Genomic DNA, 12,856 nt, shown 5'->3' on the forward strand with positions numbered 1-12,856 from the left:
CTCAAATTAGGGTGGTGCAAAAATGAGTACACCCCACAACAAAAACTACTACATCTAGTACTTTGTATAGCCTCCATGATTTTTAATGACAGCACCAAGTCTTCTCGGCATGGAATGAACAAGTTGGCGACATTTTGCAACATCAATCTTTTTCAATTCTTCAACAATGACCTCTTTTAGTGACTGGATGCTGGATGGAGAGTGATGCTCAACTTGTCTCTTCAGAATTCCCCAAAGAAAATAATTTCTTTCCACCACAAAGGTGAAGGTTACAAGAAGATCAGCAAAGCTTTACTTATCAGTCAGAATACTGTAGCAAAAGTTGTACAAAAATTTAAGAAAGATGGAACTGCAACCAGCTCACAGAGGACACCGGAAGTTAACGGAAGGTGTCCAGCTCACAGAGGTGTCCAGGTCGTCCACGGAAGTTAACACCTCGACAGGAGCGTCTTCTGATGAGAAGGGTTGAAGAAAATTGGCATGCAAGTTCACTGCAGTTATCTAAAGAAGTAGAAAGCTAAACTGGGGTGACTATTTCCCGTGACACAATACGGCGTACACTGCAGAGGAATGGCATGCATGGATGCCGTCCACGAAAGAAGCCTCTCCTAAAGCCCAGGCACAAAAAAGCCCGCCTAGAGTTTGCCAGGGCCCATGCTGACAAAGATGAAGACTACTGGGACTCTATACTCTGGAGTGATGAGACCAAGATAAATGTTTTTGGAACTGATGGCTTCAAAACTGTATGGCATCGTAAAGGTGAGGAATACAAAGAAAAATGCATGGTGCCTACAGTGAAACATGGTGGTGGCAGTGTCCTTATGTGGGGCTGCATGAGTGCTGCTGGTGTCGGGGAGCTGCATTTCATTGATGGCATCATAAATTCACAGATGTATTGCTCTATACTGAAAGAGAAGATGCTACCATCACTCCGTGCCCTTGGTCATCTTGCACTTTTCCAACATGACAATGATCCTAAACACACATCTAAGGCCACTGTTGGATTTCTGAAGAACAGGGTGAAAGTGATTCAGTGGCCAAGTATGTCTCCTGGTCTGAACCCAATCGAACACCTACTCATCTCATCTCATTATCTCTAGCCGCTTTATCCTGTTCTACAGGGTCGCAGGCAAGCTGGAGCCTATCCCAGCTGACTACGGGCGAAAGGCGGGGTACACCCTGGACAAGTCGCCAGGTCATCACAGGGCTGACACATAGACACAGACAACCATTCACACTCACATTCACACCTACGGTCAATTTAGAGTCACCAGTTAACCTAACCTGCATGTCTTTGGACTGTGGGGGAAACCGGAGCACCCGGAGGAAACCCACGCGGACACGGGGAGAACATGCAAACTCCACACAGAAAGGCCCTCGCCGGCCCCAGGGCTCGAACCCAGGACCTTCTTGCTGTAAGGCGACAGCGCTAACCACTACACCACCGTGCCGCCCCCGAACACCTACTGTATGGGGAATTCTGAAGAGACAAGTTGAGCATCACTCTCCATCCAGCATCCAGTCACTAAAAGAGGTCATTGTTGAAGAATGGAAAAAAGACTGATGTTGCAAAATGTCGCCAACTTGTTCATTCCATGTCGAGAAGGCTTGGTCCGGTCATTAAAAATCATGGAGGCCATACAAAGTACTAGATGTAGTAGTTTTTGTTGTGGGGTGTACTCATTTTTGCACCACCCTAATTTGAGTAAAACTGAAAAATGTGTAATCTAAGTTTAGATTATTAACCTTACTTTCACGTTATAAGTTAAACAGATGTTATATTAAACTTTGTCTTTTCAACATTTTGGAAATTGTTTGTGTTCATTGAGATATTGTTTAAAATGTTACTTTTCAAAGGGGGTGTACTCATTTACGCTGAGCACTATATATATATATATATATATATATATATATATATATATATATATATATATATATCCAGGTCTTATTAGTGGACTTTTGATCATTGAGAAATAAAAAATGCTGCATCACCTGGTTGAGAACCACCCAGTTAGGGTCGATCTGGGCATCACCCTCAGGGTCCAACACAACAGTCTGATATGCCCTGAAGTCTGTCAGTGTGATCTCTGCATTCTCGGGACAATTGTCGATCCTGTCGATCACCTTGTCTTGGTCAAAATCTGACTCACATACATCGCCTATATTATCATCTGGAGACATGAACAGAAACAGACCAGGTTAGTGCAAATGACCTCTGTAGAGTGTTTGAGAAAAGTATAAGTTTTACTTCAAGGTCTTACAGCAAGTCCAATTTAGATTTAAACCTACTAGGAAGTTTTGCTGTGGTGACTTAGGCCTACATTACTATGATAAATTTAGGACTGAAATTGCCACAAACAGTCTTGCACTCAAGTCTCCATCAGTGAACAGCTGATAACTTCAACAAAACAGAGTTCACGTTAAAACTGTAATGAATTTCCTGGTTACATCATTGCACTTTTTGACCATATAGCACACAGTTCTAGAAGCGAGTTACAGTATTTATAATCACAATGGGTTCCCTTTTGAGTCTGGTTCCTCTCGAGGTTTCTTCCTCATATCATCTCAGGGAATTTTTCCTTGCCACTGTTATCTCTGGCTTGATCATTAGGGATAAATTTATAAATTCATAGATGTAAAATTTATATCCAGAATTTATATATTTCTGGAAGACAGCTTTGTGACAATGTCCATTGTTAAAAGTGCTATACAAATACAATTGAATTGAATATCGTGTTTACTCTGCAAAAACATTTTGAACGTAAGAAAGAATCCTGTTTTATTCATAATGCTAATATTTGGGAGCAGAAGCCTTTGTCACATGTCAACAAGCGCAGTGAAATTCCTTCTCTGCATTTAACCCATCTGAAGTAGTGAACACACACACCTACCATACCCAGAGCAGTGGGCAGCTATGCTTCAGCACTAGGGGAGCAGTTGGGGGTTCAATGCCTTACTCAAGGGCACTTCAGCCATGATACGGAAGGAGGGGAAAAATGCTATTGATTCACTCAAATCCCCTCATATTTTTTCCTGCCGGTCCAAGGAATCAAACCAGCAACCCTTTGGGCCCAAGGCTACTTTTCGAACCTTCAGGCCATGGCTTCATGTTATTTCTGCAGAGAATCGCTTCAAGAGGAGCACAGTTTGAATTTGATAACAATCAATAGGGGGTGACTGTTTTTTGGAGTCTCTCTCTTTCACTCTCCATTTGATATATTTTTGTTATACACTGAAGACATTTGGGTTTGAAATCACAAGATGAATATGAGATAATATATCATCTCAGCTTTCATTTAGCTGATATTTACGTCTAGATGTGTTAAAGACTTCAAGCATGGCACCTTTTGTTTGAACCCACCCATTTTCTTTTTCTAAGTGGTCAAAAATACTGGAATATATGAATGACAGGTGTTTCTTGTTGTCAGTGTGTGCCCTGTTAGATTGAATTATATACGCATAATTATATGATATTATGGGTGTCTGTGCACGTATGGATATATGTATAGTTATATGTATGTGTATATGTATATACTGTATATATGTATTGTATGTGTATATATGTATAACATAATAAGTATCTGTATATATGATTTGATTTGGTCTATATTATACCATGTTGGTATGTCTTGGTATTTTTTCTTTTTTTTTTGTTGCGTTTGTTTTCTTTTATATATATTTTTATTATGGCAGAAAGTGACGTTTGATTAGCGGTAGTATAGAGGGTTAAGATTTAATAAGTTATTTGCTTCTTCCTAATCCTTTCCAAATATTATTATGTTACTGCCTTATAGCTACGCTATTCTGTTTGTTCATGATGATGTTTTGATTATTGCTTTTTTTTTCTTTACTGTTTGGAATAAAGCAAAAAAAAAAAATGCTAAAACAATTAATAACTCTGAATGTTTACTCATGTTTGAGCCCTGGGTTTCACCTTTGAAGACTGCATTTGCTGTTAAAAAAGATAAAGCAACATGAAGACCAGAGAGATGTCTATGGGAGAAAGGCTGAGAAAAGACAGACAACTTATCAGAGCCATTGCACCATTGCACAAGCATTGGACATAAGTAATACAACAATTTGGAATTTCCTGAAAAAGAAAGACGCCACTGGTGTACTAAAACCAGACATCTAACAGGTCAGCCAAGGAAAATAGCAGCAGTTGATGAAAGAAACACTGTGAGCTCGACAGAAATCTTGTGAGAGAAGAAAACCCCAAAATCAACAGAGACGGCACTAACAACCTCCACAGGGTAGGGGTAAAGGTATCACAATCCACTGTTTGAATAAGCCTTTGAGAGCAGAGATATACAGGCCATACCACAAGATGCAAACCACTCATCAGCAGTAAGGCCAGACTGGAATTCACAAAAAAATTAAATAAAAATAAAAGTATACAAAGATGAGCCACAAAAGTTCTGTAACCAAGATTAACCTCCACCAAAGTGAAAGAAAGGCCAATATGTGTTGAAAGAAAGGATCTACTCATGATCCAAAACATATGAGCTCATCGGTTAAGCATGGTGGAGGTAGTGCCATGACTTGGGCTTGTATAGCTGCTTCTGGAATGGGCTCACTAATCTTTACTGATGATGTACCTCATGATGGTAGCAACCAAATATTAAGTGTTATTACCTTGCCAGGGGGTGAGGTATTGTTTTCGGTTGGGTTTCTTTGTTTTTTTTATCAACAATATTACGGGAAAACGGCTGGATCAATCTTCATGAAACTTTCAGGACAGATGGGCATTGATCTCAAATAGAACCTCCAACATTTTGAGGGTCATCTGGTCAAGGTCACCAAAAAGGTCAAAATCGTTTTTGTTGTGGCTACTACCTCATATAGAGGCACTAGCCACTACGTAATCGTGCTGTAAGAATATAAGAGTGTAACAGTCGCGCACTGCGCATGTGCATACACGTGTTCCGATTAAAATGGCCGGGGAGTGTATACAATTCGGTTCACCATTTGAAATAAATCGATTATACTAAAGAAATCACTTTCAGACATGTTTATGCTTATTACAGAGGGAAAGTGTGTTCCACTGAGCTCTAGTGCTGGGCCATTTCCGGGAAATAAGAGTTTCGTCATGGCGACAGCGTGTGCATGTCAGCCTCGGTTCTGAGGTTTCAGTTTCAAAAACTGTAAGAGGTAAGAGTAGAATAATATAAAGTAAAGACACTTGGTATATTTTACTTCTGTGATTTTTAAATTGCTCATTTTTGGATTACACTTCATTTTTGTGGCTACTGCCTCATAGAGTAAATATATATATGCTATATTTACTGTATGGACATGGTATCAGAGAACAATTTTATTTATAAGCAGTAGCCACATGTACCCATAGGGTACCTATTTTTTTTCACAATATCTTCCTTCATAGTCATCATAAGTGCTACCAGGCGAGGTTTGTTTTGACTGGTAACACTTGTTTACTTTAAGACGGCCACCAAAAACTGGGTGGTCTGCCACCAAAGGTGCCATGTTCGAAGATGTTTAATACATCTAATCCTAGTGCATCTCAAACAATTAGAATATCGTGAAAAAGTTCAATATTTTCCATTAGTTATTTAAGAAAGTGAAAATTTTATAATATTCTTGACTCATTACACGTAAACTAAAATGTTTCAAGCATTTTTCTATTTAAGTTTTAATAATTATGGCCTACAGTGCAAAAAAAAAATCTAAATATTAGAATATTTCATTTCGAGTTTAAGTAAAACAGTATAAATACTGTGTATCTCTCGGTCTGGTTCAGTACACGCAAGCACAATCATGGGGAAGACTGCTGACTTGACAGTTGTCCTGAAGATGATCATCGACACCCTCCACAAGGAGGGTAAGCCACAGAAGTTCATTGCTGAAAAGGCTGGCTGGAAAAGGTGCACAAGCAACAGGGATGACCGCAGCCTTGAGAGGATTGTCAAGAAAAGCCGATTCAAGAATTCGGAAGAGTTTCACAAGGAGTGGACTGAGGCTGGTGTCAGTGCATCAAGAGCCACCACACATACACGTCTTCAGGAAAGGGGCTGCAACTGTCACATTCCTAATATCAAGTCACTCCTGAACCAGGGAGAAGGTCAGAAGCATCTTACCTGGGCTAGGGAGGGAAAGAACAGGACTGTTGCTCAGTGGTCCAAAGTCCTCTTTACAGATGAAAGTAAATTTTGCATTTCATTTGGAAATCAAGGTCCTAGAGTCTGGAGGAAGAGTGGAGAGGCACAGAATCCAAGGTGTTTGAAGTCCAGTGTGAAGTTTCTGCAGTCTGTGATGATTTGGGGTGCCATGTCATCTGCTGGTGTTGGTCCACTGTGTTTTATCAAGTCCAAAGTCAATGTAGTCATTTACCAGGAGATGCTTCTGTCTGCTGACAAGCTTTATAGAGATGCTGATTTCCTTTTCCAGCAGGACTTAGCACCTGCCCACAGTGCCAAAACTACTACCAAATGGTTTACTGACCATGATATTACTGTTCTTGACTGGCTAGCCAACTTGCCTGACCTGAACCCCATAGAGAATCTATGGGGTATTGTCAAGAGGAAGATGAGAAACACCCGACCCGAAAATACAGACAAGCTGAAGGCCGCTATCAAAGCAACCTGGGCTTCAACAACACCTCAGCAGTGCCACAGGCTGATCGCCTCCACGCCATGCCACATTAATACAGTAATTCATGGTAAAAGAGTCCCAACCAAGTATTGAGTGTATAAATGAACATACTTTTCAGAAGTTGGACATTTCTGTTAGGACTGGGACTGTTTTGGTCTCTAGAGGCCGCTGTTATTCCCTTTTTCTTGTCATGTTTGTTTTGGCCTCTAGAGGTCGCCACTGTGTTCTGTGTTTTGTGTTTGTCTTGATTGCCTGTTTCCTGCCCCGCCCTGTTCCTTAATTAGTTTGTGTACTTATACCCCCTCAGTTCAGTCCTCTTGTCACGGAGTCTTTGTGCTGTTATGTTTAACTCCAGTTACCTCTGTTCCGTGTTCCTTGCCTTTGTCTTTGTGGTTTGTACTTTGCTTTTCTTTTTGGACTTTTTGGACTTGGTATTTACTGTTTTTTGGATCTTCTGAGCATTGGTATTTTTGCCTCTTCTTTTCTGGTTTTTTGGCTTTTGTATTGACTTTGAACTTTTGGATTTTTTTTATTTTTTCCCTTATATCTTTTGAGCGTTTTTGGACTACACCTTTTGGATTGTACATATTGTAAATAAACCGTTTTTTGCTACTCTACTTTTGCCTCATGCCCCTGCACTTGAGTCATCCCCCTGGTGGCCTAGTGGGGGTTTGCTGGATTATCACACCAGTGAACCGGGTTCAAATCCCAGCAAAACCCTAACAGAAAGACTCCGTCATGACCGACTCAGCAGAGGCTGCTTCAACTGTCTACCCAGCTAACCTTCAGGGAATTATGGCCGCTTTAACACGCTTCGGAGCTACCATGGACACTCATGGATGAACTCTTGCAAGCCAATGTGAGACCCTTACTCGCCACGAGGTACTGCTTCAGCAGATTGGGAAAACCCTGGCACAGCTGACTTCTCTACCCCCATCTCCTCCGCCTGCTCCTGCTCCACCATCTGCTCTGGCCACGCTGCCTCCTTCACCTCGCGAACCCAACCTTCCTGCACCACAGAGGTATGACGGCAAGCACAGTGAGTGCTGGGCGTTCCTTACCCAGTGCCAACTTAACTTTGAGCTCCAGCCTACCACCTACACTATGGATTGCCGCAAGATTGCCTTTGTGATAACCTTGTTAGCTGGTAAGGCGCGAGCCTGGGCCACAGCTATCTGGCAGAGACAGGGACCCAAGTGCTCTGATTTCCAGCTGTTTACGGAGGAGATGCTTTGTGTCTTCGATCAAGCAGACATCAGTAAAGACGCAGCCAGAAAGCTCATGTCCATCCGGCAAGAAGGAAGCGTCGTGGACTACGCCATCGCGTTCCGGATGCTCGCAGCAGTCAGCGGATGGAACGAAACAGCCCTGGTTTCAGCCTTTCACCATGGTTTGTCTGACCCCATCAAAGATGGCCTGGCCTCTATCGGATGCCCAAGTGACCTCGAAACTCTGATCTCACGTTCTACTCGTCTTGACAACAGGATTAGAGAGTGCCGCCGAGTCCTGAGCTTCCCCGGCCTCACTGCCTCAACATGGAGCCCGTCTACCTCCTCCAGTGACTGTCCAGAACCCATGCAAGTGGGCCGTACTCGCCTCTCCGCATCTGAGAGGGAGCGCAGAAGGAGGGACAAGTGCTGCATCTACTGTGGCAAGCCTGGTCACTTCCGAGCATCATGTCTTCCGAGTCTTTAGTCTCCCACAGGACATCGTCTCTGACCGGGGGCCCCAGTTCTCCTCCCGAGTTTGGCATGGCTTCTGCAAGCTCATCGGGGCCACTGCCAGCCTCTCCTCTGGGTTCCACCCCCAGTCCAATGGCCAGATGGAGAGGCTCAACCAGGACCTGGAAACCACCCTGCGAGGCCTGGCGATGGATAACCCGACATCGTGGAGCACCTGGCTGCCATGGGCAGAGTACGCCCACAACACCCTGCAGTCATCGGCCACCAAGCTGTCGCCGTTCCAGTGCCAATTCGGGTTCCAGCCACCTCTGTTCCCGGACCAGGAGGAGGACGCTGGGGTGCCCTCGGTCAACCAATATGTGAGACGGTGTCGCAAGACCTGGAGCAAGGTCAGGAGGATCCTCATCCAGACCTCCAGAACCAACCAGACTCAGGCCAACCGCCATAGAAGACCTGCCCACACTTTCTGCCCTGGGCAGCGGGTTTGGCTGTCCACCAAGGACCTTCCGCTGCGGGTGGAGAACCGCAAGCTTGCTCCTCGCTACGTTGGCCCCTTCAAGGTTGTACGCAGAGTTAACCCTGTCTCCTACTGGCTCCAGTTACCACGTACGCTAAGGATCAACCCCACATTCCATGTTTCCCTGTTGCGGCCCGTACTGACGTCCACGTATGCCCCTGCCCCTAGTAATCCCCCACCCCCCCGCATCTTCCAGGGTCAGACTGTTTTCATCGTGCGCCGCCTGCTGGACTCCTGCCGGGTCCACGGGGGCCTTCAATATTTAGTGGACTGGGAGGGCTATGGCCCTGAGGAGCGCTGCTGGGTCCCAGCTCGGGACATACTAGATAAAGAACTTTGTCGGGACTTCCATTCGGCCCATCTGGATCGCCCTGGGAACGTCAGGAGACGCTCCTGGGGGGGGGGGGGGGGGGTCCTATTAGTACTGGGACTGTTTTGGCCTCTAGAGGCCGCTGTTATTCTCTTTTTCTTGTCATGTTTGTTTTGGCCTCTAGAGGTCACCTCTGTGTTTGTCTTGATTGCCTGTTTCCTGCCCCGCCCTGTTCCTTAATTAGTTTGTGTACTTATACCCCCTCAGTTCAGTCCTCTTGTCATGGAGTCTTTGTGCTGTTATGTTTAACTCCAGTTACCTCTGTTCCGTGTTCCTTGCCTTTGTCTTTGTGGTTTGTACTTTGCTTTTCTTTTTGGACTTTTTGGACTTGGTATTTACTGTTTTTTGGATCTTCTGAGCGTTGGTATTTTTGCCTCTTTTCTGGTTTTTTGGCTTTTGTATTGACTTTGAACTTTTGGATTTTTTTCCCTTATATCTTCTGAGCATTTTTGGGCTACACCTTTTGGATTGTAAATAAACTGTTTTTTTGCTACTCTACTTTTGCCTCACGCCTCTGCACTTGCGTCATCCCTCCTGGTGGCCTAGTGGGGGTTTGCTGGATTATCACACCAGTGAACTGGGTTTGAATCCCAGCAAAACCCTAACAATTTCTATATTGTAAATCCTTTTTTGATTGATATTAGGAAATATTCTAATAATTTGAGATACTAGATTTCTGATTTTCATGAGCTATAAGCCATAATCATCAAAATTAAAACAAAAAAGCCTTGAAATATTTTACTTTATATGTAATGAATGTAGAATATATGAAAGTTTACCTTTTTGAATTAAATTATGCAAGCAAAGGGGAGTCCCATATACGATTTGTACATTGGGGGAGTGCCTGTTAGAGAGCGCACTTGTCCTGGGCCATCGGCATAGTGAGGTAGGGTGGCCAGTTCCTTTCCTCGCCGCCTTTAACTTCCCCAGTGTTTCCACCAGGTCCCCATTCACTGCTGGGTGGACAGGGAGCGAGCCCCAGATCCCCGTTGAGCCGAGGCTCGAACCAGGGACTGTTCGCTTAGCAGTCAAGCGCTCTAACCACTTGGCCACCTGCGCTCCATTAAATTATGAAAAAAACCCCAAACTTTTTCCTGATATTTTAATTGTTTGGTATGCACTAGTAGATGTTTAATATCAGGAAATGAATCTAAAATTCTGATCTCACATTCATCAATCCATTGTAAACCCATACTGTATGTTTTCAGTGTATAGCAAAAACACTTTCTATTGCCCGAAGCTTCCAAAATTCAACTAGATGAATTTGGTGTGAATAAAAATTGGACAAAGTGATCTGTATCCCACTTCTTCCCTAACCATGTTCTCTACCATTCAAGTGAACATGATAGATGTAAATGTCAGGCAGATCTAATTCACATTTGGGGTGGCAACTGTGGTCTTTCTCTCTGATTATGGATTTGATGGGATTGTGGCTTCTAATGTAGTTGAAGGACCTCAGGGAATACTTGGGTTTGGTGGATGTGCTGCACTCACTGTTGTCATCTGTTTGGTCAGGGTTGGGCACCAGGCGGCAATTATCAGGGCCCGGGGGAAGAAAGTCAGGGATGCCATCGTTATCATCATCATCATCACACTCATCACCCAGTCCGTCTTTATCGGTGTCCAACTGGGAGCTATTTATCACCAATGGACAGTTGTCCTTTGAATCCTGATGTCCGTCACCATCACTGCATCACAGGGGATTTAAAATATAATGGAGTTACACACAGTGACACAATGCTTATGTGTCAGCTAAGACTGAGAGTATTTAAAGTTTATACAATCAAGGAAAGCTGTCTTCTTAACTTAAGTGTAACTAAAGTAACCTAGGGTGAGACCAGGCAAACTAAGCATAAACATAAAGTTAGTGGTAGTTTGGGCATGTAGTTTAAAAAAAAAAAAGACTGATAATTTTTCATACCTGTCTTGATTTGTGTCACAAGAGTCTCCGACAAGGTCATTATCAATGTCCGACTATATGAAAAAGGAGTGGAAAAGATTTAACCAAAACTGAAACGTCATTTCAATAATCTTTTTCATGTGTTAGGAATGTCAGCTACTTGTGCAATATTAATGGTTTAATATGAGGCTTTGTATCTGGAATGTGGAAATTTTCTGATTAAAGAGGGAGTTACGTTGGGAATACAATCCTGTTGGTGTTGGAAACGAGAATTAAGAATGAGAATGATTGTGGTTGGTGTTGGAAAAAAAAAACATTTGTAACTGGTTGGGGTTGAGAAAGATTTCTCACAAATTGTGAAACAATGACTGTGATTTAGGAAAATCATGCCTGGTTGGGGTTGGGAATATCAGGACAGCTGTCACAAGCGTCTCCCACTCCATCTTGGTCTCGGTCTGTCTGGTCCCGATTTTTCACTCGTTGACAGTTGTCCAGGAAGTTTTTAATACCTGTGAGCCAGTTACAAAACAGATGAGAAACTCAATATCCAATCAGACTACTGAAATAACCCAGCTCGATGTAAGATTTTGAGAGGAGAGGCTTCAGAACTCGGAGGAACTGATTAACTTGGAAGTCATATATTAGGTCCAAGTTATATTAGGAGAACTAGATGGTCTTTACCAGGACAACTGATTTTTTAAAATATTCATTCATTCATTCAATTATCCACCCATCTGTTATGCATAATTGCTTATCCTGTGCAGGGTCGTGGGCAAGCTGGAGCCTATCCCAGCTGACTATGGGCGAGAGGCTGGGTACACCCTGGACAAGTCGCCAGGTCATCGTAGGGCTGACACATAGAGACAAACAACCATTCACATTCACGGTCAATTTAGAGCCACCAATTAGCCTAACCTGCATGTCTTTGGATTGTGGGGGAAACCGGAGCAAACCCACGCAGACACAGGGAGAACATGCAAACTCCACACAGAAAGGCCCCGTCGGCCACTGGGCTTGAACCCAGGACCTTCTTGCTGTGAGGTGACAGCGCTAACCACTACACCACCATGCCGCCCTTCATTCATTCATTAATTTATAACAAAACCTTGGCTTTAAATGTATCTAACCAACTAAAAATCAGCTAAAACAGCTGAAAGTTTTCCTTTTGCTGACTGAGGTTAAGATGAGGATTAAGTTTAGGTGTAGGCATAGCAATAATTCAATGATTGGCTGCAAAGTCCTCACAAGCATATTAAGACATGTGTGTGTGTGTGTGTGTGTGTGTACTTGTACTTGCTACATAATGAGGACCAGACCATGCTTTTAAACAAAAGAACTAGGACATTTTTGGGATATAAGGACATTTTGTCTAGTCCTCATTTCTTCTAAGGGCTGTTTGAGGGTTAAGACTTAGTTTAAAGGTTCAGGTTAGAATTCGGTTTAGGTTAGGGTTGGGGTAAGTGGTGGGGCTAGGTATTTTGTTGTGATGGTTAAGGTTAAGATAAGGGGCTACACTGTCAGAAATAGGGGTCCAGTAGGAGTCCCTTTCTGTCCCCCATGGTACAATTTGCACTAATGTATCCCCTGAGGCTCATTATTGGACCTCAAGGTAACCATGTGCACCTTTTAAGGGATAAAAAGGTACATATACATTCCCAATCAGTATATAAAAGGTAGAAATAAGTACCTTAGTGGGTACTGCCCCAGTGACAAGCCGTTGTACCCCTAAAGGTACAGTGATATACTTTGTTTTCTGAGAGTGTAGGGAATTAATTATG

The 12,856-nt window shown here is 43.2% G+C and overlaps 1 protein-coding gene across 1 annotated transcript in view; it reads right to left on the reverse strand.

Annotated features, from left to right (window-relative positions):
• The window catches only part of thbs4b (thrombospondin 4b), a 56,232-nt gene that overhangs the window by 21,977 nt on the left and 21,399 nt on the right, over positions 1–12,856 (reverse strand). The window contains exons 14-17 of the mRNA XM_060935683.1: positions 11,469–11,587; positions 11,100–11,152; positions 10,673–10,866; positions 1,993–2,171 (exon numbers count right to left, since the gene is read on the reverse strand). Of these exons, the coding sequence (XP_060791666.1) occupies positions 1,993–2,171; positions 10,673–10,866; positions 11,100–11,152; positions 11,469–11,587 (545 nt within the window). The remainder of the gene's footprint in view (positions 1–1,992; positions 2,172–10,672; positions 10,867–11,099; positions 11,153–11,468; positions 11,588–12,856) is intronic.

Source organism: Neoarius graeffei, chromosome 12 (assembly GCF_027579695.1).
Source record: "Neoarius graeffei isolate fNeoGra1 chromosome 12, fNeoGra1.pri, whole genome shotgun sequence".
Taxonomy (NCBI): domain Eukaryota; kingdom Metazoa; phylum Chordata; class Actinopteri; order Siluriformes; family Ariidae; genus Neoarius; species Neoarius graeffei.